General features: G+C 40.0%; 1 protein-coding gene across 1 annotated transcript; it reads right to left on the reverse strand.

Moving 5' to 3' along the window:
* Positions 1-744: 744 nt before the first annotated feature.
* Positions 745-26566, reverse strand: HSD17B3 (hydroxysteroid 17-beta dehydrogenase 3). The gene is made up of 11 exons (XM_086479961.1): positions 26389-26566; positions 24265-24311; positions 18159-18234; positions 11458-11565; positions 10670-10737; positions 9466-9501; positions 7326-7360; positions 6233-6314; positions 1980-2045; positions 1530-1679; positions 745-855 (listed from the first exon to the last, which is right to left on the reverse strand). The coding sequence occupies exons 1-11, from the start codon at positions 26540-26542 to the stop codon at positions 745-747; spliced, it is 933 nt and encodes a 310-aa protein (XP_086336087.1). The 5' UTR covers positions 26543-26566.
* Between the last annotated feature and the right edge of the window lie 244 nt (positions 26567-26810).

Genomic DNA, 26810 nt, shown 5'->3' on the forward strand with positions numbered 1-26810 from the left:
AGCAGTCTGTTCCTGAAGGACTGCAACCCGTGTCGACTGTCCACGATGATTGCATTGTCCCTGAAATGCCTTTCAATAGTACCCAGTATGATCTTCACAGGTATCTACAATCAAAAGGTTTGCCTTCTGGATTCATCCAGGAATGTAGAATTACTGCGTATCTTTTGCCTATGCTCCTCCTCCTCCAGCCTATATCAGATATTGCACAGGATGAAGTCATTCAAAGGCTCTGGACATAAATACATTTTTTATGGTTGCAGACTTCCGGAGGTCAAGTGTGCACTTTGCACCCTGAAAGCTTTCTTTTTTTTCTTCTTCTAAATTTCCTTGACTTTTCAGAAGAAACCACAGACACAAAACACTCAGTGAAAGCATCAAAATACACTTTGAACAAGTTTGGAAATAAAGCAAATTATTGTTTTATTCATGAACATCAAATAATCCGTAAATATTTGTGGCCTCCAAACTTACGTTAAAATAGTAACATAAATTTCTTAGAACCTATCTAAGGCCCACAGAAGTCACTGGACCAGCTCTAGCAAATTTTATGGTCTTTGGAAAGGGACAGGAATGAATTTACTTAATAGATTCATTGGATCAAATCACTTCACACTTGATACGTGATTTGGATGGAGCTATGGCTCAAAATGATTTGATTTCTTCGACATTCACACTCACAGAGGCACAGTAAAATTCATCCTGCTGGGGTTTCCCATTGCACATCGTCTGAAAAAAATGACTCTGTTATGGATTCCTCCACCTCTTCTTCAGATAATTGGTAAAAGCGTGCAGGACTGCTTCTTGAAGTCTGTTGCTGTGGAATACCCATAAAGGGATGAACTGCAGGACACATGCCTTCAGAATAATAAGCAAAAACAATACAAAGGCAAAGGGTTATAGAAACTTCTTGAAAGAAATTAACTGACTGTTCAGAAAGGTCATAGAAAACAGTAAATGCATAAGCTTTTACTTTATATTTGCAGTATGTATGTTTCTCTTAGAAAGAAATGTTAATTTCTCTCAGGTTCCAGCAAATCTGTTCTCTCCATACTTTCATTTAATGCTCATCATTAACAGCTGCCATGTATAAATATTTATTTTGTTTTGTTAGTTTGGTATCCTAAGGAAACGATGTTTATACGATAGCATAGTCTGTTTTTATGACCTTCCCCTTCCCCACTAATAACTTTTGAATCTGCTGGCCAATTTCTGTAAAGGAGTAGGGGTCTCAGAACTATTCCTAATAAGGTCATGAAAACAAGCAGCTACAGACTAACCAGACGGCAAACTGAGCTCAGCTCAAGACACAAAAGTGGAGAAAGCCACACTGTGTTGATACCACTATGCTTTACTTGTGTATTCCTCCCTTCGTAGTGTACCAGTGCCATATTAGCCTTAACAACCTATTCACTGTTTCTTGTTTTATGTCCAAGCTTAAGGTCTCTGAAATCAGTCAAAAGAACCTGCTGAGCCCAGACAGCCTTGTTTCAGTCTTTGGGACCCATTTACACAATATCAAATTCGATTACCAGCATTTCATGGGCCAAACATCCAAAAATCTCATCTCCAAAGGTGACATAATCCAGTGATTCTCTAACAAACTCTTCTGCCGTCTTTGTAATAAGACCGGGTTTTTGGTACATTGTCATTGGTGTAGAAACACCGTAAGGAGTCACTACCTGAAATAAGAAATCATAATAACAGTGTAATGTCATTTACATAAGACCATTTACTCTGTAGAATCCCACAGCATCTGACAAGTTATAACAGATATTTGCAATAGATTAAGGAACTGTGTGGAATAAGTAATGCTACTATGGTGGAATAAGCAAAAAAGCTGCATACAGGGAGGAGATAGAGCTTTGACAGCATCACCCAGCACTTCACCAAGGCCAGCTACATTATACAGATTTAGGCATCTCAGATATTCTTGAAGGATTTTTTTAAATGAAGGCAAATATGGCAAGATACAGCATCACCTGTATGATAATTCCCTTTGCCTTATACTCTGCTTGTAGTGCTTTGGAGAAGTTGCTTATACAAGCCTAGAATAAAACAAAACAAAATGACATTAGCATAGGAAACTAAGTACTTTCACATATGCTCACAAATATGCGCAAACAGATCCTTAACAAAAATGGCCAAGCATCTGCAAGAGTTGGTCCGAAAACAGCGTTGTCTCAACCTTGTCATCAGGGACATGGCCAATAAGGTACCCCAAAAGTTAGGCTAACATCTTGACATGCATCTGCAGTGGCCTGCCTGAAATGCAGTTGCTGATGCCGGGAACGGAATGCCAGGCTTGTAAGGTCATGATGCCCTGGACAGAGCAAGGACAAGAGCTGAGCAACTTGTTCATCTGGCAGGAAACAGCAAAAGGGTAAGAGATGCTGCTATCTGCTTCTCCCTTCTAGAAACCTTGTGAGGGGAGATAACAGCTGAAAGAGGGAGCCTTGCGGAGGCAAGACAGCTCTGTTTTGGCTAAAGAGTGCTGTGCCGTTCTCTGGTGCCAGCGGTGAGCCTGAGAACCGTCATCAAGAAGAATCGATCAGCATCGATGGAGCCAAGAAGAGACGGAGATACAGAGGCAGAGCAAGGTGTGCTACTTGGCATAGAAAAGGGCTCCTCAGCAACTGAAATTTGGAAGCTTTCCCCACAACAATCATTAGGACCAGCGGGACACTACCTGGACCTCGGACCATAGGGACGCCTTGGACTCATGGTGGTAGCTATCGATCTCTTTCCTCTTTTCACTTTACTTTTCCCTTTCCTTTCACCCTCTTTACTTATTACATGCCACTTAACGGGCAAAGAATAAAGTTTCATTGTTTGATTGAAGCAAACCCCTTTGGCGTGGCGGCTGTAACTTTGCATCTCAAGATCCCAGCAAAGGAACCATCACGAGTCCACTGAGTGGACCATGACAGCATCACACAACCTAAGGCACCGTGCAGTGCTGATAAACAAAGAAATGAACTTTTCAAGACTCAGTTTCTGCTGGTGCACATGAGCAATGGCAAGTACCAGAAAAGATGGAGCCTCGCTTGGCCCAAAAGTACTGAAACAAGTACTGCTGCAGACTGAGCTGAAAGCTTTGTCACATTTATGAAAATGCAGAGGTATAAATACCTGAATCCCATTTATTCCAGTTATTGTTTCACATGGCCACACCTACCCTCCCAGTTCAACGCTTACACTGCCGTTTCCCTCGCAGTAAAAAGGGGAGCAAAATCCAACTCAGTGTATACTTTCTTGTAACAAGAAAAACTTTTATAGGTATGTTAGTGATAAAAAGAAGAATAGGGAAGCTGTGGGCCCTCTCCAGAAGGAAACAGGAGAATTGGTCACAAGGGATATGGAGAAGGCTGAGGTTCTCAATGACTTCTTTGCCTCAGTCTTCACTGGCAAGGGCTCTAGCTGCACTGTCCAAGCTGCAGAAGCCAAAGGCAGGGACTGGGAGAAGGAAGATCCACCCACTGGAAGTGAAGAGTGTGTTTGTGACTATCTAAAGAACCTGAAGGTGTACAAGTCCATGGGACCTGATGAGATCCATCCATGGGTCCTGAGAGAACTAGCAGACCAAGTTGCTAGCCCACTTTCCACCATATTTGAGAAGTCATGGCAGTCCAGTGAAGTGCCCACTGACTGCAAAAGGGGAAACATCACCCCCATTTTCAAAAAGTGAAAAAAGGAAGACCCGGGCAACTACAGGCCAGCCAGTTCCACCTCTGTGCCTGGAAAGATCGTGGAGCAGATCCTCCTGAAGGCTCTGCTATGATACAAGGAAAATGTGGAGGTGATTGGTGGTAACCAACATGGCTTCACCAAGGGAAAATCCTGCCTGACGAATCTGATGGCCTTTTATGATGGAGTGACAGCATCAATTGACATGGGAAGAGTAACTGATGTCATCTGTCTGGACTTGTGCAAAGCCTTCAACACTGTCCCACAAGACATCCTGGTCTCCAAATTGGAAAGACATGGATTTGACAGATGGACCACTCGGTGGATAAGAAATTGGCTGGAAGGTCGCACTCAAAGGGTTGCAATCAATGGGTTGATGTCTGAGTGGAGACCAGTGACAAGCAGTGTTCCTCAGGGATCGGTACTGGGACCAGTGCTGTTTAACATCTTTGTCAGCGACATGGACAGTGGCATCAAGTGCATTCTCAGCAAGTTTGCTGATGACACCAAGTTGTGTAGTGTGATTGACATGCTGGAGGGAAGGGAGGCCATCCAGAGGGACCTTAACAGGCTGGAGAGGTTGGCCCAGGCCAATCTCATGAAGTTTAACAAGGCCAAGTGCAAGATCCTGCACCTGGGTCAGGGCAATCCCAAACACAGATACAGGCTGGGCAATGAGTGGATTGAGAGCAGTCCTGGGGAGAAAGACTTGGGTGGGCTGGTGGATGATATGGTGAACATGAGCCAACAGTGTGCACTTGCAGCCCAGAAAGCCAACCACATCCTGGGCTGCATGAAAAGAAGCATGGACAGCAGGTAGAGGGAGGTGATTCTGTCTCTCTACTCTGCCCTCGTGATACCCCACCTCGAATACTGCTTCCAGCTCTGAAGCCCCCAACACAAGAAAGACATGGAGCTGTTGGAGCAAGTCCAGAGGAGAGCTACCAAGATGGTCAGAGGGTTGGAACATCTTTCCTACAAGGACAGGCTGAGAGAGTTGGGCTTGTTCAGCCTGGAAAAGAGAAGGCTCCAGGGAGACCTTCTAGCAGCCTTCCAGTACCTGAAGGGGGCCTACAGGAAAGGTGGGGAGGGACTCTTTATCAAGGAGTGTAGTGATCGGATGAGGGGTAATGGTTGGAAGCTGGGAGAGGGCAGGTTTACACTAGATAGAAGGAAGAAGTTCTTCACCCTGAGGGTGGTGAGACACTGGAACAGGTTGCCCAGAGAAGCTGTGGATGCTCCATCCCTGGAGATGTTTAAGATGAGGTTGGATGGAGACTTCAGCAACCTGGTCTAGTGGAAGGTGTCCCTGACATGGGAGTGTGGTTAGAACTAGATGATCTTTGAGGTCCCTTCCAACCCAAACCATTCTATGATTCTATGATTCTATGATTCTATGATTCTATACCTATTAGCATAACCTACAAATATGATTCTTAAAGTCAAGTATTTGAGAATTTGGGGGAGGTTGTAGCTTCAGCCTTTGAGGGTTGTCTTTCTAAGTTTTTCTTCACGTCATGAAGAGTATGTGTTTACTAAATTCTTTGTCTAAAAGTTAAGATTCTTTTAAGACTTTTAGGAACTAGGTCTTCGAGAAATACTCAGAAACTTGACAATGTTGGATCACTCCTCTGTAGTTAGAAATATAAAAGTCCTACTAAGCAAAAAAAATAACAGTGTTTCAAAGCCATCAGTTAACAGGTCTTACAATTTAAACACCAATAGTGTCATGACATTGCATGAAACATCAATATACTGACAAGTAAAATAGTTTCAGGCCATTGCAAAAAAAGTCCATTTAAAAAGAAACAAAGGTAAAAGATACCCAAGAATTAAAACAGTCAAAATAATATAACCAATGTACCATTTCACTTTGAAACATTATTAACTTTTTTAAGGAATTAAAATTGTCTGGTTTGAATGTAGTTCTAGTTCTGAGTAATGAGAAACTTAAGAAGAGAAAAAGGAAATGGAAAACTAGACTTTATTACCAAGAATAACTAGCTTTTTCTTACCAAGTTGAACTTTAGCTATGTTCAAGCAAATATTGTTAGAATTTTTCATTTGAAGCAAACCTGAGCTGAGCAAGTTGCTTCTGGAGTTTCAGTAAAAATTTTTGACTCCTCATTTTTATAAGTTCTGGGGTTTTGATTCAGAGCAAAATTCCAAAGAGAAATCAGGCAACTCGCTACCATCTACCAGAAATTTTATCCTTAGTTTCATAAGCAAAATTTAGCACTTTTGTGCATCTACAGTTTTGAGCGAATTAGCTAAGCCAGTAAAAGTCATCACTTCCCGGAACGGGACAGATTGTGAGCACTGGTATAATACAAATTAATCAAAGGCAAAAATGATCAGACATATTTTCAGCTTGATTTCATTTACATGGCTTCACTGATTCTTAGTTCCCAGCTAGTGCTAATTTACATCGCACATCAGTGGAGCAACACTGATTTATGTCCTGAAAACCTGGCCCTGTATTGCTGATGCAAACACTTCGGTAAACACTTGGTGGGGATTTCTTTATAAAGCAACGTGAAAGACTTACCTTAGAAGCTGAGTACATTGTGTATAAAGGACAAGGGAAAGTACCCAGACCAGAGGACAGATTCAGAATAAGACCTTTCTGTCTGAAATTTAATTTAAACAGTTACATTCAGTTTATATTTGACAGTAAAGCCTGCACAAGTGGAAAACGACCTTTTCCCCCAGAAGGCATAGCTCTCCTATTATACTTTCAAAAGACCAAATTTTTACGGTTTAGTTAAATGCAATTAAGACTAAACCAGCTAGCAACAATGTCATAAGTTAAATTCAAATGCCCAGTGCAATCGGAACCATGGGAAGATTGTACATGCTATTGTACACCTAACAGAGCAAAAAATTCCATCAGAGGAAAGATTTTATGCTTCTAAGTAATTGGTAGGTCCCCTTTGCTCATTAGCCAGCACATTCTTTTTCCTGCTCCATGCATTTGTTGTTTTAGCTTCCCTACTCACAACTCCCTGTACAAATCACTAAAACCAATTCTTTTAGCAACAACAAGGAAAAACAAAACAAAACAAAATGATTAAACAGTAAGAGCTTATTTTGTTGCCAAAACAAAAAGCATGCACTGGCCTCTAAAACGCAGTAGTTAACGATGGTTTTTAGAAACTCTATCTGAAGACTTTAACTTCTGGTTTAAGGATCCCCATGTCTAAAATACAAACTGTATTAAAAGGAGAAAAGGGATCCTTAATTGCATAGCTGAATTAATCTCTCTGAAGTAGTACAGGTATTTCCAGAGCTTGAAAAGTATTATTCCACGCACAGCCACCATTCTTGGAAGAATATGGCAACACATTCAAATGCTCTTTCTTGCCTAATGAGACCCATCACATGCCATTTTATTTCTGCAACACCTGCATGCTTTTAGTGGACACAGACCTATATTTTATATTTTCTCTCTTGTTCTACAGTTGATAGACAATTTGTGGCCATTCTTATCATTCATTCACACAGCACTAACAGCAACAGAAGAAATCTTACTGATTGTGATACTGTGAAGTGCAGAAGAATGAAAAAGCATAGCTACCACTGAATACACAGGAGGCAGCAGCTAAAAGCTATTGAAAGTTCTAGGAAAACAGTATTTTTACCTTGGCTCCATCTGTTTCAAAATTATTTTTGTCATCTGTAAGACAAGTATGTTAAGAATTATATCTATTCCTCCTCTTTCTGATTTCATTTTTCAGCCTATCTTGTTTTATTCACAAGATTTTCCACTTGCTCAAGCCCCAGCCATACGCATAGGGTTCAAATAGCTAAAATGTGGCACATTCAAAGTTTTTGAAAACATTTCAGAAATGCTAACGGCCTGCAAATCATCTGAATTGACAGAAAAAATTCAAAGGTTAGTCTTCTAAGCAGTGAAAATCTTATGCTTATCCAGAGTTTTTCAACAGTATCTGAATTTCTTTATTCTTCAATCCTGAATTATAACCGAGAATGTCAACTGTCATAGTGGTTTTGCATTTTCACTTCTGGCTCTACCTGGATCAGAAATAGAAGAAAATCATGAACAGACAACTTTTTTTCCGCCTCCAAAAAGAGCTTTAGGATCTTTTTTGATGTTAGCTATTTAATTATCCATTCTTATTTTAACAATAGTCTTAATCGCACTTATGATATTTGAAGTGCAAGTAAATCCATTTTTAAGTAAGAAATCTGCTTCTGTTTGTAGTATTTGAGGAGTACTATTGACAGTAAGCCTCAGTCCCTAGCAAATTCATACTCATACTATTGACTCTCTGTAAAAACATACATAATGTATGAATCTTCTCAGGATAAAAGCGTGACCTAACTTATAAAGGGCAGCAATGAAAAGTAGTGAAACTGAATGATGCAGCTTAATTCAGTCCTTGTTAATTCCCTGTTTTTTTCAGTAGTGTCATTGTGCACAACAGGATAGTAGGAGCACGGTGGGGTTGATGACTTTCATTTTCAGAAAGAATGACAATGCAGGTGAGTCACATCAGCTTGGGTGAAGGGGAATTTCCAAGTGGAAAACATGAGGAAAGGTCCCACTTTTGCACTGCTGAAAATCCCGCTGACATCTGTGGGAGCCAAGAATACCTGAAGCTTGAGCATCCCACTGAAAGAAGTGGTGAGCAGGATCCTAGAAGGAATCAAGGCAGGGAGAGGGGGATTTAAAGACTATTTGGACCTAACCATAAGGAATGCTGGTTAGGAGTATGATTTCTTCTTCATATTTTGGGGGAAGGTAAATGTTTGTGAAGGACTGAGAAGGACATGGTTGCGGCAGCTTGAGAAAGGAATCCCCAGGCCCTGGTGAAGCAGAAGAGGTGGATTCTGAGGTATGTGTAAGGTGGGAAATGATAAAAGGAGAAACCATTTGTAATCAGACCAAGAAGGCACAAAATGCTCTCCTGTTTTTGTGAGGCATATATATAGCATGCAGGTGTTGCAGATATTTCTGTTCTTTTGATGAATAAATAGAATAAAAACTAGGAGCAGAAAGTTCACCAAACTACTTTATGGAAGAATTTGTTTCAATTGACTGATACGACATGATTTAGCATATGAAGTCATTAAGCAGCAGTACAAGTTTGAGATGTACAGTTTGCTAGCCAAAGAAAGACAAACATCTGTTAATAATTTTAATGTCATGTTTAGAAAGACATTAGCCAAGGTTGAGATGAACTACAAAGCTCTTGTTCTGCTCTTGTTCATGCTACTTGCAAACAGCAGAGCAATATAAGTCTTAATTAGAAGTGGAAAGCATGAAATACTAACTGTTCTTGTAAGGGAAGCAGCCAACCAAAATTAGCACCAAGAGGTAACAATACAGAATTGGGAGTCAGCTCCCTAAGTTTCTGTCGTGCGCTGACACAAAATTGTGACAAAAAAAATGCAAGTACAACACAAAAAGTCAAACTGCAGATCTTCCTGCCTTGGAGATTTCGATTCTGAAACAAATCTCCCTGTTTACCAAAACAAACATGTTTTTGCAAAACGTTTCAGCTGCAGTGTAACTATGTGTCTCAACCGAGCAACTGTGTCAAAACGTTTCCAGTCAGCTCTGATCAAAATATTTCATAGGCAGTAAAAACAGATGGGGTCCTTAAAATAATGCTGACATTCCTGCTGAAAATTACTGTCTGCTGATAAATTAAATTAAAACATGTGGGAAAGCTAGTTCATCACTCTCGTGTGGAACTAATTTTTTTTCCAATAAAATACATTACAGATGTAACATTATGTGAGTGTGTCACATACCTTTATAACAGAAATAATGTTACAGTTGACGAGGTTCTGCAGGAAGCAAAAAACCAGTAAGTTCATACTTAAATTCAGAGAGTTCATAGCTTGTCTAGGTAACAAAGCTAGCAATTCCAACCAAAAAGCTTTCCAGCAAGGCAGTTGCTTTTAGATCTGCTTAGCTAGCCTCAAATTGTCACTGACTGTGCCTATGACGTGAGATACTCAAAGGCAGGTAAGTCCTGATTCATTTTATTTTAAACATGGCATTGAAGTCTGCTTTGCATCCCTTCAATTCCATGCCCTACATTTTGCCCAGCCACGTCATTGCATTTGGCAAAACCCGGAAGCCTGGTGACCAGGCAGTGGTGGCACCAGCAAACCACGCTGCATGCACACAGGCAACAAATTACAGATGTGCCAGGCAGAGACTGAGTGGCTCTCAGTGATGCAGGTAAACTGTCTGTGCAGCAAAAGCACTGCCACATAGAGATACTCTCCCAAGACGAGCAAGCAGACACAAGTCATAGCAGTAGCAGCAGCAGAGATGCCATCATACAGCTGCAGCTCTGAGAGAGGCAGCCTGCTTGGGGATCTCTGATCTGTGATAGATGACGATATGCAGACCGAATGGATCCTAACACAGGTGCTAGCAAGAAATACACTTAGAAATTTTTTCACAGCTATACTATTCAGGTAAATATCAATAAGGCAATGAAAAAACGTGATCACACTCTTAATCCTGTCAAACTATTCTGCGTGTGTAAATTAACTCCCCCCAAAAGGCAAACCATGTTTAAATGAGCTTTACATTTTTCACTTTTTTGCATACTTAAGCAATAGTGTTCCGAAGAAAGTAAGTTTTAATAATACTAACAAGAACTCAACACTTCAGCTGTGACTGTGGCCAGGCTGGACCCCACTACATTACAGGTGAGGAGTGAGCCAGAGGGGCTGCTGATCCCAGGCCAGCTGTGCTCTCTCCCCTCTGTCACTGGTTGCTTGCTGCAGTTTAGCTGAAATCTACCATTCTTTTTCTCTTGCAAGCTCTTCTGAGCATTAAAAACAAATCAAAATATGCTCCTTCAGGCACAGTTCTTTTTCCATTCAACTGAACGGTTAAACACGTGCTGATTGTAGCAGGGGCAGTCTGTCCCTTGTTAAATGGAATTACAACTCCTCATTGTTATATTGGAAGTAGAAACCCACAGAGCAATCCTACCTCATCTATGTCTGGTCCGTTAAGGAAACGGCATGGAAGAGGATTATGAAGCATTCCAACATTGTTAACTAATCAAAGGAAATACAATGATAAGAACCAAATCTAGACAAAGTGCATAGTTCAGCTAGTTAAACAAACGGATTCTCATCAAGACCCAGAAGCTTTTGAGCTGTATGTGAAGAGAAATGCTGTTTAGCATTGAGTCTTGTTCTCACTGAAGTCATTGATACTGATCAGTGCTGACTTCAAGGAACAGAAGAGCAGTCTGTTGCTACAGTTTGGGGGTTTGTTTGTTTGTTTGTTTCTGTTATGTTGTTGATCCATTTGTTTCACTATTAAAAGGATGATTTTCTCTACAAAAAAAAAAAACAAAAACAACAAGAACTTCCCCAAAAAATATGTTTTCTTTGTTGCTGCATGGATCATATGAATTAGTGTCAGCAACAGGCTCATTTCAGATTGAATATAAGAATTGCACACAGCTGTAAAACAACCAATAGTGAAAACTAACTCTTTGAGGCCAAACAAGGAAGAAGTTACCCCACAAGCTGGATGCTGCTTATAAAGGTTTCACCGTAAAGAAGCCACTGTACAGAAAAATAGGAAGCCTTTGGAGAATCCTAGCTCACTTTTAAAACTTGTTCACGATAAGTAATGCTCAAATGCATTAGGCAGCTGTATGCTTGGTCTTAAGCGTTGGCTAACAGGTTGTTATCATTTATACAATTCTCTGTTTAATACACTGCAGTCATAAAATACTCTTCAATTAACAGACCTTAATGACTCACCCAGAACACCAACATCCAAGCCTTGCAGACATTTTTCAATGTTGTCATATACTGAATTTTTAGTGAAATCAGCTTGTATAACCTTCACCTTTTGACCTGTGGCCTGCTCTGTAATTAAGAAAAAAAAAAAATAGAAAAATCCTTTGCATCTGCAAAGAAAGAGGGAGAGCTGTAATTAAGTAATGACAGAAACAATCAGGTGTCTCATTTAGTAATGCCTGCTGTACATTAAGCAATTGTTTCAACTTTCTTACTTTAAGAAATACTACAACACAAACAAAACACTCTCACTGTACTCATTTCTTTTCAGGGAAATGGCCTGGCAAATACAGGATCAATTTATGCCCTGAAATCAATGGAAGTTCCCTCACAAAATCTAAACACCATTTGGTCCTTCAGTAAGAAAAAAAAAAAAATAAAGAAAGAGAAAAAACAACACAGGACTTCTTCCCCTGGTTATCATAATATTTAAAAATGAACAGTCAGCATACACTACACAAGTGAATGTGGGTGCCAGATCATTTACATAAGCACAGTTTTGCAGAAAGGTTTTAAACCATTTTCATATATAAGATTAACATTTTAACAAGCAGAGCATATCTTTTTACAAAGGAGGAGGGGAAAACTGGGCTGGATGTGATGCAATATTTTCTGTATTATTTTCAAACCATTGCTCTCCTATTTCGGCCTTTGCACTCTGAGAGACTGAACCTTCCCCATGATTTTGCAGGACTAAAAGGCATTTTAGGGAGGGCATAGCTTAAATTTTACAAGGTCAATTTACACAGAAGGGAAAGGGAAATGTGTATGATTTTTCCAGTGTCATTTCTATGCAGGAGTGGAGCCCAGCTGTACATTACCATTTTTCTCAGCAGTTGATACATTGCTGTTCATATTTTCAACGAAGTTTCATGAGGAAAAGAAGTAGAAGCTCTTATTTACTCATTTTTAAAGGCAAGGTTCTCCTGTAAAGGGGCCCAATAAGGTCTCTTCTGACTAGATGTTCATGTTGTAAATTCTTGTTACTAAACCTGCTTTCAAGTTTTATGGGTAACCTGAAATCCAGATGAATTTTGCTGAAAAAGCGACAGGCAAAGCTTGGAAATGTCAATAGATGATCAGATTGCAGACTCCCTGCAAGTGGCAGAAATTCAGGTGCACACGGATGGCAGAAAATCTGCTTTGCATCCTGTTTGGAAGACTGTCTCTGCTTGTTTGAAGCCTGATTTTATCATACAGGAGACAGAGAACATTGCTTTGAATAGGAATCAGACTCACTGATTTCTACCCAGCAATCTTGCCTCATTCCTTAGTGTACAGTCAGAACTTAGGAAGAGGCCTTGCACCAGCTCCTGCAGGAGACCAAGGCTGGCAGGAAGCTGGGTTTGGGTCCAGCAGGCCAGTTTGCAACAAAATGGAGCCTCCATTGGAGGATGAAAGAAAGTTGTTCCCTGTCAGTTGTGCCTGCTTGCCCCTCGATATACTGCATGTCTTGACCAACTTACAGTACTCAAGTAATGCAAGCAGTCTGAGGAAAAAGCAGACGCTCTGACTCCAGATCTGAAATGCAGGCTGCGTCTTGTGTGTAGTTTTAGAGGACACCTGTCTCCATGACAGAAGAAAGGAGGAAGGAATGCCGTTTTTCTTGCCCTTTTTCCAAGCTGCAGTTGTATGTATGAAAGGGACAAAACACCCTTTGAACCTTCAACCTATAAAAGCAACTCTAGTGGCAAATGACCCCCTTGTGGTCCCAGGCTGGGGTCATGATACGACTATAAAGAAAAGGACATTGTGGGTATAAATGCAGCGAGTGGGAAAGAACAGAGCAACAGCTGGAGCAGACACCTACAGTGACCTTCTGATTAAAGAGCTCTATAAACAAAATGAGATAGTCTTAAAATGTGTAGTGATGTTGTGGCCATCTTTCATGCGGGCAATCAGAAGGGCAGCCAAAACTAGAGCAACATAAAAATGAGGATCAAAGAAACTATTTGGACTTTCTTTGCATCCCCTTGTCTGTACAGAACTGTACTACTGCAACCAGTACTGTCAGCCAACAAACAAGTACTCCAGGTGGCTTTTCTCTGTCTCATTTAAGAATAGAACAATATATTAAACAACAATAAAGCTATCATGCTGATAAATGAATTATCCAGGGATAGCCCTTTCAGAAAATGATAACAATTCTGCAAAGGAGAGAGCCAAAATATAATTTCTAATGTTTCTTATGTCTCTCCCTCTCTGCAACAAAGATTTATGACAGTCTTTGAAGACACAAGCCATTGCCATTCTCTCTCTTTTAAAAAGTTCTAAGTGTGCCAGAAGCAAAAAGCCTAGGTTTTCAAACATCAGGACAGGCTATTGTCTTTTTTAAAAATGACGAGAAAACTAATTTAAGGAAAATTAAAAACTTGAACTGAGTTGTTTAATCCATTGTGTTATAAAATCTATCATTAAGAAGGCTACATCTAACTCCTTCTGACCTCAGACTACTTGGGAATCCCACTTGTCAGACAGGATAATGTGCTGCCTTTTGAAATTTACCAAGATGAGAATAAATCACGATGAAGCATGAAGTTGGTTAGGACATGCAGTCTGCCAGAAACTTTCCCTTTCTATTTAGCGAGTTATGAAGATCTTCTGAAAACCTGAGGTAGCAAAATGAATGCCCGAGTGACACAAGAACTTGTTTCTGTAGAAAGAGGAGAGACTTTTGAAGTACTACAGCAAAATTTGAATATGTAGAAAGAAGCACTCAGGCTAAGATGGCATTCGTATTCAGTGGAAACTTGCAGAGAGGAGAGCAAAATGAGAACTTATTTTAACAACAGAAAGAGGTTAAGAAAAAGATTTAAGACTGGGGAGAAATATAAAAAGTTCTGTTCGATTATAAAGCACAAGTTCCGGCTACATTTCAAAAGCCTTCTGGAGAAATGTGTCTCCTCAAAAATATAAGATAACTCAGTTTCAGAAATAACAGGAAAACAGAGAGGAAACAAAAAGAATGAGGGTAAAAGCAGAATGGCAAAAGATGATAGAAGATACCAGAGAACACAAACTCAGCGGGTGGGGGAAAAAAAAACACAACCCATGGGAACTGCTACTAGTTACCAGAGCATTCAAGAAAATCGGTCAAGGCCCTCAACTGCTCTGTTATGTAGCAGCCCATATTGGGAAAATAGTCCTAAGCAACAATACTTTACCTCAAGGGATCAGCAAGACACAACAGGCATTTTTAGCAGCCTCTGAGGATGAAGGAAGGATATGCCAAGTGAGTTGTTTTATGCTAGTTGATCTCAGCTTGTTACTCGCTTAGCTCTCAGAGCAAGAAGGACAAGAGGCAGAGGACATAGTCCTGCAGATAAGAAACTGAACCTGTAGCAGGGGGGACAGCTAAATGAATTAGCACCTTCACAGGTCTTAGTGGGAGCAAGGAACATTTGGTTTTCAACTGTGTGGGGTGATTTTTTTATTCACTGCTTTATTCTGTATTAATGGGAATAATTTCAGGAGGGAGAGGTGGATAAAATACTTCCTGCCTCACCAAATCCAAATTCATTAACCGCATGCTCAGCTAGTCTAACTGGTAGAGCTGTATTTTCTACTGCTTTCTGAGGATCATACACCTTATCTTTCTTTAAATAGAGACTTGCTCCCCCTCAAAAAAAAACCCAAAAAATCCAAAAAACAACTAAACCCAAACTCAAACCAAAAAAAAAAAAAACCACCAAACCCAGAAAACCTCCATCACCCTTGTTGTGAATAATTTCTATGTCTTACAGAAGTGGCTTTTTGGTTGGTTTGGCATTAACAGCCAAACAGTGCAGACTTTGGTTATATAAATAGATCCTAAGGTATAACTTTTCAGTCAGGACCCAGCTCTGCCTGTACAGCTTGTTTAGGAAATATAGGCAGAAGAAATAAAAAAGGAGTGCAGTTAATAACATTCCATCATTTCTAATCTCCTGGTTTTATGGTTTGATGATAAATGTTTCACAACCTCTGTACTAAATGTGTTCAATGTGCAGTATAGCTGGTGTATTGGTCCTCTCTCTGTCTACCCTCCACAAGACTTATTTTGTTATCTTTTATGTCATTCTAAAAGAGCTTTCCAGTCTGAGTGGATGGAAATCTGGTTTTCCATTCTAGTTCTTCTGTAGAGAGATTCTTTTCTTACTGTGGATTTCTGCCTGCTCCAGCTCCAAGAGCTGTTCTCAGGCACACCTGTGGCCCACAGGACTTGGAAAGCCAAACACTGAGATCTCTGAAAATACACACAGTTTAGACTTTCAATTTACATTATTCAGTATTCAAACTGCACGTGACAGTATGACTAGGTAAATAACAGCATCAGTTTGAAAAGGGAGGCAAGTCTTCTAATTATGGTGTCCAACTGATTGCAAACAGATACATGGTGTAGCCTTTAAGAAAAATGAAACAACAGTAATGTGTCCAATCCTGCAACAAATTTACAGAGCCTACAACAAAATTTTTCTCTCTACCTCTCTGTGCTGTAATATCCTTTCATGTTAGTCTATGGTAACGATAGCCACTTGGAGAAAGATACTGCTTGTTTAAGCAGTTCAGAAAGAAAAAGTCAGTGAGAGTTGCAAAATTTAGAAAACAGTACAATTATTCCGGTTAAGTTTCTGCTTCATTTTTGGTTTCTGTTGTTCATTTACTCACATAACATCACACTTAGTTTAACTTTTATTCCTTCCCAATGACCGCTTAGCTTAATTACAGTAAAGCCTGAGTCTGAAAATTGGAATCAGTGGAACATTTCCAAAGCTTTAACATAAGCCCACATCTAGAGCTCCCTGCTGATTTTAGTGGCCTCCAGGTCAGATACTCTATGCTCTTCATCACTATATCTTCCTCTCTTTCCTTTTGTTTGTGCCATCTACTTGTTGTTATGCACTCATTTCCAACCTGACACAATAAATAACAGATGAGTCACTCTGGGTTTCTGCCAAAACCCACTGAAAACAATGGAAAGATCTCACTGGGATTTGCCACCAATTTCAGCAACCTTTGGGGGAAGACTCTATGCACACAACCCAGACGAACATAGAGCAGAAACCTAATCAGTGTAGCCTGAGCCGCTGGGGTCACACCATCCACCTCCCTGCACCTTGGATTACATGGATAACACTCCTGCACTCAGTGAAGCTTCCTCATGTGCAAAAAGTCACAGGTCACTTTTGCACAAGGCGTAGGGGTGTTTGCAGGGTAGGCCACCTCAGCAGTACCTTTCAGGACATGTCAAGTTCTTCACTACATGCTGCTATACAATTCAGCACAGTGTGGCCTCAATTAGGAAGGTGGCCAGTGGATGGCCTTATAATAAATCATAGTGCAGAGGAATTTACAGTATGTCATCTTTCCAGCCCTCCACCACTTTTTTTCTTTACTTAGCTATGTTAGTCTCAGGAATCTTATTGTTTTCATTCTTAGCTTCTAATTATACATTTACAATGCAAAGAAACTATAAAAACTCTTTAGCCTTTTTTTCTTCAGGTTTCTACTATTGCAATTTAGCTGCAAAGAAATGTAGCAATGACACCAGAGCTGACCTAACTCCCATAGAAATATTTTTTTTTATGGCTGTTTACTTAAGAGGAGCTAGTGTAGGCCATAGTCAACATTGGTCTCTCGGACATGACATTCAGAGAGTTGGTGCTTTTCTCCTCTGATAGCTTTCCCTTGCTTCCCAAGGGAAAACAAGTCTATCCTTGGTAAAGAAGGGAGGGAAACTGGACAGAAAATTTCAGGGTCCAGTCCTTGATTTTGGTAGCTGCAGGTTCAGAAGTCACACACTTTTTCACTCACTTCAAGTCTGCCACATCCCTGGGATGTGCACTGCTCTCTCTGCAGGTAACTATTCTGGACTTGATACTCTGTTGGAGTCAGCTGCTAAGCCTGCTTAAAGGCAAGCCCTTCTCACAAAGGTGTAGTCTTGGAGTGACACATACTTACCACAAGAACCTGTGAATCAAGGAATCTGGTGGATAGAAGAAACTTATAGTAAAAAGAGACAGTGGAAAAAATAACCTTGATTACAGCAATCTTTAAAGTTAATGAAGGATATAAACTCATTTGACTCCTAAAGAAATCCTAACCTCAACGTATTTAAACAAGCCACTCCCCAGGGTAAGTGGTTAATTTCCTTTGAAGAAAAGAAAGCAAACTTTCATTCTAAAGACACATTTATCGAAAGCCAAATGTAACTTAAGAACCTTAAACAAACAAACAAACAAACAAACCAAACCCAAGCCAGGTACCTTGCTTTCATTTTCAGTCCTCCTTTGCTATGCTCCAAGAACTAGCCTAAAGGCAACCTTATTTTCCAAAGCATAAACTGTTCCACAGATCCCTCCAACAACTCTAGTATTACATCTCTTTTTTCTTTATTTACAGATTTTAAGAGCAGTTGAAGCCAGTAAAGAACGCACATCCACTTTTTTTATCAAATCCATTGTGCTGTTTGAATGATAGCATATATTTTTTAAGTGATCCACGACTAGAAGGGTTCAAGCAACACAGGAATACCAAAATTTATTTGTAATATTGGAGCAATACCTGGGGTGGTAATAATCTGGGACCTTACTGTACTGGATACTGTATCAAGGGAAGAGATCTCCAGATCCCTGTAAAGCTAGTTTGCTAAACAGGAAGATAAATTTGAGACAAATACTTACCAATTTCAGAGGCTACCCTCTGCAGTTTTTCGAGAGTTCTGCTTATCATAACTATATTTAACCCACGTTTTGCCAGCTACAAGAGAGGAATATAAAAGTTGTTAGGAAACTGTGAGGTGACAAGAATCTTTCAATCTTTTCCAGTTATGCAATAAGAGCAATAATGGATTTTTTAAATTGCTTTCATTCATCTGTCACCTGCCTAACAGGTAACAACCAAACCAAACAATAATCAATCTTCTAACAGTCTTCCAAAACATCTCCTTCACTGTACTATCTTGAACCCTTACACGAAAAATACACTGGACAAAATCAAGCCCCAATAATATGAACAAAAATAAATAATCTAAGCCAATCTCAAATAAATGAAAGTCTGCAGGGAATGAAAGCAACATGACATTTCACAGAAACACATTTTTATTTCTACTTGGATTTGGGAGATCAAATATGTTGATCATCTCCTAGTCATTTTATGACACCACCTTCCACCCTCACATTTTTTTACTCTGAGGAAGTAGATCAAGCATATTGAATTGAAGGCTCAAGAGTTTGAAAGGATTTGGACTTTATTAATATTTTTTTAAGAGAAATAAAATCTGTTGCAGGCCAAGAAGGATGAACTTTAACTATTGTTTTTTTTCTTTAGATGCAAACTAGCAAAAAAAACCACCCTGAAACCAAGGAAAAAAGGTGAAGTTCATGCATAAAACCCCAAAATACAGTTACACCAATGTACATCCACAAAGATGCTGGCAATAGTTGAAGTTTATAGCTGCAAACATATTTCAACATAGCAGTCCATTTATAGTCAGTTTGGTATTACTATATGCAGAACAAATGCAGAACAAATAAAGAATGGTTTTCTCTTGTTTTCCTGAGGGCTCTCATTCCCATTCCCATCAGTTAAAGAATTTTAGGCAAAGCCTGAGAGAGAAACATGACCCCAGCTTTTGAAACTAAGTTATTAACAAGTGGAAGCTGAAGGGAGTTGTGTGCATAAAGAAAGGAAAGATAAAGCTGAAACTGGAAAAATGCCTGTCAGAGCAAGGAGAAAGAGAGCTAAATTAGTCAGTACAAAAGACAAAGCCAATGTCATCGGAAAATAACAGGTTTTCTTAGAAGAAGAAACTAACCGGCGAAGGCCACACACTGAAGACTCATTCATTTCCACAGCTGACTCACTGCAACGCTTTCTCCTTAAACCTACTTGAAGGAAACAGTTCGTCCTGTTGGGCTTTTCTGAAACAATGCAGAGGATGTTAAGGAAAAAGGACCTTTGTTCAAAAAGTCACTACATGGAGAGAACAAGGGACAGACCGTCTATTAAATGCATCAGCCACAACCATTTGCATTTTCAGCACAAAGACCATGCTCACAATTCTGTGCTTTTGATCACCCTCTAACATAATTGACCAGTGCTCCAAAGGGACCTGCACAGACTTAGATGCTCAGAAGAGTTTCAATAGCTTGTTTTAAGGACTACATTCGAAGTTCTCAGGAAAAGAACTCTAATTGCCTACATACTGGCAGATATCCCTTTGTCTACAATGAGCTTGACTGAAGCTGTTTCCAATCAGAGTCACGGTCTGCGTTTCTACGGTCACTTGCTCCTTTCTGCCATTTGGAGGCGTTTGGATGGGGATTATTTTAATTTTGGCCTTCAGACCCAGAAACAAATATCAGCCACGTCATGTACAACATAAAAACAAAGTTCTGCTTCACTGGACTTCTCGATATCGTCTCAGCCATGTCTCTGTATTTCATTTGGTAGAAAAATCTCTCCTAAAACCTAAGTAAAAAATTACTCCTGTTGCTAAGAGTGCACTGTATTTCAGCTAAAAGCACATGTTTGTGGCAATCTTATAAAATTATTAACCACCAGGTGAGAGGACTCTCCCTTGCTGCTGTATACCACACTAACCAGAAGTATAAGGCTGTAGCAGCCATTTCTCAAGGCAAAAGAGCATATAGAACTGACTACACTTTTTTGGTTTATCACACACATAGCAAATGTGCACCATTTTTAGAAAGAGGTTTTGCAGGACATTGTAACTACCATGAGATTCAAATGCACTCTCAAGCCCATGAAAAGAACTGCCCCTAGAAATGTATTTCCTGGCCATCCACAGGAAAGGTTAAATCACTTCCACATTTCAAAGAAAGTTAACTTTTAGTGTAGCCGTCTTTAATACAAAGCATTTTCTAAACACGCACAAAGGTCTTCACATCAGAGCATGGTATTTTCCCTCACAGTTAAGAATAAGCACTGGTTCCCAGCACTGTGTAACATGAAACTGCTTGGGTTAGGAAACCCTGACTCCCAGTGGTAAAGGACTAAAATGCTCCTGAACCTCAGTCTGCCAAAATGTACAATCATTACCGACTCCAGCCATAATGAGTTATGACAACCTAACGTTTAGAAATGGAGATAGTAATAAAGAAAGATCAAGCAGGATCGGCACTCTGACATCTCACAAACTCATGGTTTAAAAGTTCAAACCTACACTAAATTAGTACAAAGTCACTGCATTTTCTGGAGTGTTTTTGCAGCTCAGACTGAGGTGAATTTTTAAACAATAAAGTTTTGTGAAAGGCAAGACACAGGTTTTAGATTCAAACCATGCATGTAACTATTACAGTGATCCTGACAAGTTGGCTATACTCTACATGGATCATTAGATATAATATTTTAAAAGCCCTAATAATGCTTTATGGAATTCGTAGCTGCCTACGATAAATTTCTATTACAAAAGCAATTACTCTCTTTTCTCCAGGATTGTGCTGATATGGCCCCAGTCCTTCACTCCTTTTCTTTCCTTGCCTGAGGTTCAGATCTGTAGGGTCCCTATGATTCAAGTCTTTCACCCCTTTTCAGTCCAGCAGACCAAAACTGAGAAAACAGGGCAGAATGATTCTGCAGTCTTTCTGCTAGCTCTGCACCTGTGCCACACAAGTAGAACAGTAGGATTTCCAGGAATAAATCCAAGACCAAATGGAGAAATTAGAATACATTTGCAACTGGAGCAGGAAAACTCAGGTCATATTTACCTTGCATTACTGGTAATGTATGCTGGTAATACCACACACAATTTCAGGAAATGAAACAAAGTTAAGATTTGAGAAACTGTTGTATTAAAGAATGAATGCCGTGCCTGTCTAAAAATGGTCTGCTAAAACATTGATTAAATACAGGCACTGGCCTGACTTACAAGAGACTTATGAACTATTAACAATAACAAAAATGGTGACTTCATGAGCCATCAACATCCTGCTTGTGCCCTGACGTCAAATGAGAAGTGTGTAGAAGCTAAACCATAAATCTCAGAGTATGGCATGGCCTCGTCCATAAATCAAATGTGTTTGAGGTGCTAAGTCAGTAACAGATGCTAAAACACACCAAACAAGACTGCACAACTACCTGAAATACTAACAGCTGAGTAGAGATGTGACAGCCTAGCAGCACCTCACAGCTGACTTGGTTTTGTTCCCTGTTTTAAGTTTGGTGAGTCTTAACCCCATCAGCCCAAGAACCAATGAGGCAAATCTAACAGAAACCTGGCTTTTGAAATAAGTTTAGCAAACTAGATCCAAAATCCCAGTACTCTGACATCACAGCAGTCAGTTAAAAGGTTGGGGTCATTACGCTTGAGAATGTCAGTCCTTCAAAATCACCCCAAAAGTGCTAGAAATACAGACAGAGCCTTCATGGAAGCCTGGACTTTCATGAAGAAGAGATAAGCTGAAGTTCTGTGTGTGCTTACCTCTCAAAACAAGCTCAGGGAACCAAAGGGACAATAATTTGCTCTGAAAAGTTTGTGTCCTGGCACCAACAAAGTAGTGTTCTGAGACCTCACAGCTGCTGGGCTCTACACACAGCCCTAGCCAGCTCTCGAGCTTAATAGACTTTGCAGAGACCTGTATCTGGCCACAAACCTTGGAAACAAGGGTACTGAATCAGTAAATATTGTAATCTTTGCTTGGACCTCAGTCTGCTTGGTTTTACGTGATGAACCACCTACTGGGATTTCCACATAAAATACCAGAGAAAGCCACACCACACTAGGCTTCCAATGTGCAAGAACTGCTCTCCTTAGTCTCCTGTACCATATACTATCAACGAGTGTGGAGCCCTTACATTAATTGTGAATCGTTATCGGTCCATGCCTGAGCTCAGGATGTCAGAAAGAAATTAATCATTTAGTGTCAGAGCTCAAACTCTGGAAGAACAGACTCTTTGGCCATCAAACAAGGCTTTCCTTCACATCAGCCTGTAACACCACAGGAACCTATGCCAGAAGAACATCAGAGAATTTTGTACCCTGACACATCAGACAAGTAAGACAGCAGTGCTGAGCCAGAAACTCCAAAGGCACAGAGATATTAAAACAGCAGGGTCAGACTTATTTATCCACAAGTCACACACAAGTGTGTGCTTCGACCTCAGCCAGCAAGATGACATGCCAAGCTATGAGCTCATGTGGTGCGGGACTGGGATCTGGCCCACAGAGCAGTAGCTGAGCACAGCTTCAATCAAAGGGACCACCTGGGGAGGAAGGTACATCTCAACATGGATAAAAATGTCTCTCAGTCAGCCCACAAAAGCCAAAAATAATGAGCAAATGTTCCACAAAACCTAGCCAGTTCTAGCCAAGTTTTTTTTTTAAAAACACAGTAGTTGTTGGTTTTTTTCACATGGTATAAAGCAGCCATTCGCCTGCTACAGTTGGCCTTTTAAATGGGAGTTACTCTTGCATAATCCATACAGCACAAAGGAGGCAGAACAATGACAGAGGCTCCGATCTAGACATTCACAGGTTCCTGCAGCCTTCACATGGATAAAGTATTACCAGGTGCTCACACATAAAGTTAGTTCAGCAAGCTGCATGTACAGGAGACTACACCCAGAGTCACAGTGTTAAATAAATGTTTAAGCATTTCTGACAATTCCTCTTCCTGTCTCGATCACATCCCTTTCTCCCCTGACCTATATATTCATCACACCCTTACCTGTTTGCTCGTTACTACTCAGTGAGTAAACAGAAGGCAACATTTTCCCTCCTCTCCCATGGGAGAGCTTGTGATCTTTACCACAGCTATGCCAAATGTCAAACTATAATACCTGGTATTTGTCCTCGTCCTTCCTACATTCAATGCACTTTCAAAAGTAGTTATTGTATTCCCATCCCCAGTAACAAAAATGATGAGGAAGGTCCTTAAACAAGCCAATTCACTTTCCTTTCCTGTGAGATATATTTTATAATTTATGAGCAGAAATCATCGGACCTAAACTCTTGCATATTACATGCTGCTAATTTTCACCTGGTCACCTCAGCTCCAAAGACAACAACTCATGTTTCATTGCTGTTTAACTTCTAGACAGGGAGCCATTTTTGAATGAAGACCAAAGAGAAAATCTACCATCCAGTCACTATCACTAATAGCAAGGCTGGTACAAGACAGTACAAGGACACGCTGCCTTCAGTGTTGATTAGCACAGGTGAACAGAAAGGGACTGCTGTAGTGGCACTGCACAACAGCAGCTACAGGGACAACACAGAACTCCTCTCTCCTCCTGCAGCCTCCTAGACCTATCAATTCTTATTTAAACTGTTAGGTTTCCTTATAATTTCCATAACTTGTAGTTTACATTAATTTGTACAGATTTGTCCTTTATTTGTTGTTTCAGATATATCTTTCAAAATGTGTTTGCACGTGTAAAGGCTAGAAAATCATACTATGTATTTTAATGCTGGACCAGCCCACTGCAACTTAAAACACAGGTTAGCTGCAAAACTGGGGAAAAAAGGACAATTTAGGAGACTTCCTACCCTGGACAGACAATGTGAAATCTTCTGGATTACTCATTTTATTTCCTTGGTCTGACAAGACCATTGAGGCATGAATGACTTTCCTCTGAAATGCAGCACCAGTCTCCTTTCAGAACTTGATTAATGCTATTCTGCACATACAGGGGAGAAGGGTTAGCACCATGTTTGTCACAGTGGTTTTGAATCCTAGAATAATTTTGCTAACTTGCAGAGACCGATGAAGGGGTAGCAATTGCCATTTTGTTAAAATAAACTTAGTGGTAAGTAACCTATCTTACCTCAAAGGAATATGCTTTTCCAAGCCCATCTCCTGCTCCTGTGACCACTGGAGAAAGTAAAAAGAATAAAGATTACATTTGGAGCTCTGCTTTAGCTTGTTTTTTCTTGAATTCTTTTATCCTTACCATCTGCATGTCTTGAACATTGCAACCTAAATGCTTCTACTGAAGCACAGAATCAATCTTTTTTCAAAATTTATTTCCTTGTGACCTTTTCATCTTCTTGTTACTTCATTTAGCACTTCTTGTCTTCAAAGCAAATCCCTCCCCACAGTAACCTATCTGATACAGTAAGTAGTTATTACTCTCATTTTCAATGGGGTCAACGAGAAGTAACAAGTCAACTGCCTAAGAGGTGGTAGAATTTTCTCCCATATACATATTTTTACAAGTTCTGCTTCGGACATTTTTGACTTTTATGCTTGTGGCAGAATGGTAGGAGATAAGGACTAACTGGTGACCAAAGCTGATATAACACTTTCTTAGAGGAAGGTCTCTGTAAGGAAACATCACAGCAAACTTGCCACCATCTATAAAACACTCTTCCTTCAGAGCTGTCCTACTCAGGACTTTGAATTTAGTGTTACTGGGAAAGTAAACAAGTTTCAGTATTTGTAAAGCAACCTGAACTTTAAACGTTATTCAAACAGATATCAAAGAGGAACTATAGGAAGAAAATCCTTATCACCTTAGAAATAAAAATAAATAAATAAAGAAGGAAAGCACTGAAGCAATTCCAAGGTAAACCTGGCAAGTTTGCAGAGCAAAATCGAAAACTAGCCAATATCAAAAAAACGTGGATTAAGGACTTCTAAATTGCAAGAGACATCGAGGAAGCAAGGTGATTTTGAATGGTTAGGTTTGTTGCCAACAGAAGAGTAATCACTCTCATTTCGCAGAGAAAAGAGACCCATCAGTGACACAGCAGTGGATCTTTAGCTTTCTAGCAGACTCGCAAATGAAAAGCAAGAGTCTGTTGGGAAACAAGCTTCCACCTGCCAACTTTAATTTTCATGATTCGCAGGATTTCATGTGCCACATGATACAGCAAATCATCCAAGCCTTATGAATTTCACTGGGTCCAGAAGACTCTATGTTAATAAAAAGGACAGAGCATAAAAGGTCCACTAAAGGAAAGAAGTCTCCTAACCTTCAGTGGAGACAAGGATTTTACACAGAAAGTTCCATATACAGCTCCTCACCTCACTCGCAGAACACAGGTCCCGGCCTCACTTAAATCAAAATGAGACCTACATATTGCTTCAGAAGCAACTGGTATTCAGGCAAGTCTTCTGCACAGGAGTGGATTTCATTTCTTACTAATCTACTGCGAGATATGCTTATTAAACATGTGTTCTATCCAGTCACATCAAGTCTCTAATGTGGGGGAAAGGAACGAAGCACAAGTCTGTTGTCAGGTCACTTTTTAACATGATGCCACCATCAGTGACATCTGTAGCCCAGGAGCTCAGAAACTGTAGTACCTGTTCATTCTTGCTTCATAATCTAACAAGATTAAGAAAACATCAATGACAGTAGGAAGAAGAAGGTGTTTATTAAACATTCTGTTATTTTATGAGAATGCATAATGTCTTTAAAAAAGTACTGCCAGGTTGCAGTCTTTGAAGTTTTTAGGCTAGAGTAGATTTGGATTGTTAATGATACCATTAAGGGTAGGTCAACAATTTGGAAAAAACACATTGGAGCAATGTCACCAGGAACAAAGAAAAGTTGCTTTGAAAAGTGGAGACCATATGGCTAGACATAAATGAGTTGCTTCACATATCAGGAACATGAGGATATAGGCAATGCTATTAAAACAAAAGCATTTACAGTACAGAAAAAACATCAGAAGCAGGAATGGGGAAAGAATTCACATCTACACACCAGTTGAGTGAGCTGTTACCAGTTTGACTATTTTTCCATTCTCCCCAACTACACAAAACCTTCAGGCTCATAAACTCTAAGTTACTAAAAGAAAACAAAAGAAATTAAGCAAACCACACCTACTGGAAACCGTGTTTTGTTCTGAAGGGTAAGGAAATGCAAGAACAGCTGCTCCTGATTAGTAAGGTAACAATCCACCACTTAGTTACAAGAAGAAGATGAAGAAGTTTCCTTTACCTGCCCATTCTCCCAGCGACCGAAAGAAAGTCTGAGGCAAACCACTCCAGATATGTGGGAAAACGTATTTCATAAATCTGATGCATTTTACCAGAGTACAGAAGCAGATCAGACCCCCAATAAGAGTGAGCAGCTCATGCTGGAATTCTTCCATGGCGAACGAAGGCAGTGAGCTAACATGAATCAGTCGCTCTCACCCTGGGAAATGCCTCTTTCCAGCATGCTGCTAGTCTCTGAGCACTGGCAGAGACGTGAGAAGTCTAATCAAATCACGTGATTTTCTTTTTCCAAGGAATGTCCAGGGTTTAGGTTAGAATAACATCCATACATTACACCCAGATTTGTAAACTGCTGAAAAAATCTAAACAATGATTTCTGGTGCTTGCTTTAGAGGAAAAGTTTCACTCTTTTTCTGGAAACTA

Source organism: Leptosomus discolor, chromosome Z (assembly GCF_034619465.1).
Source record: "Leptosomus discolor isolate bLepDis1 chromosome Z, bLepDis1.hap2, whole genome shotgun sequence".
Taxonomy (NCBI): Eukaryota; Metazoa; Chordata; class Aves; order Leptosomiformes; family Leptosomidae; genus Leptosomus; species Leptosomus discolor.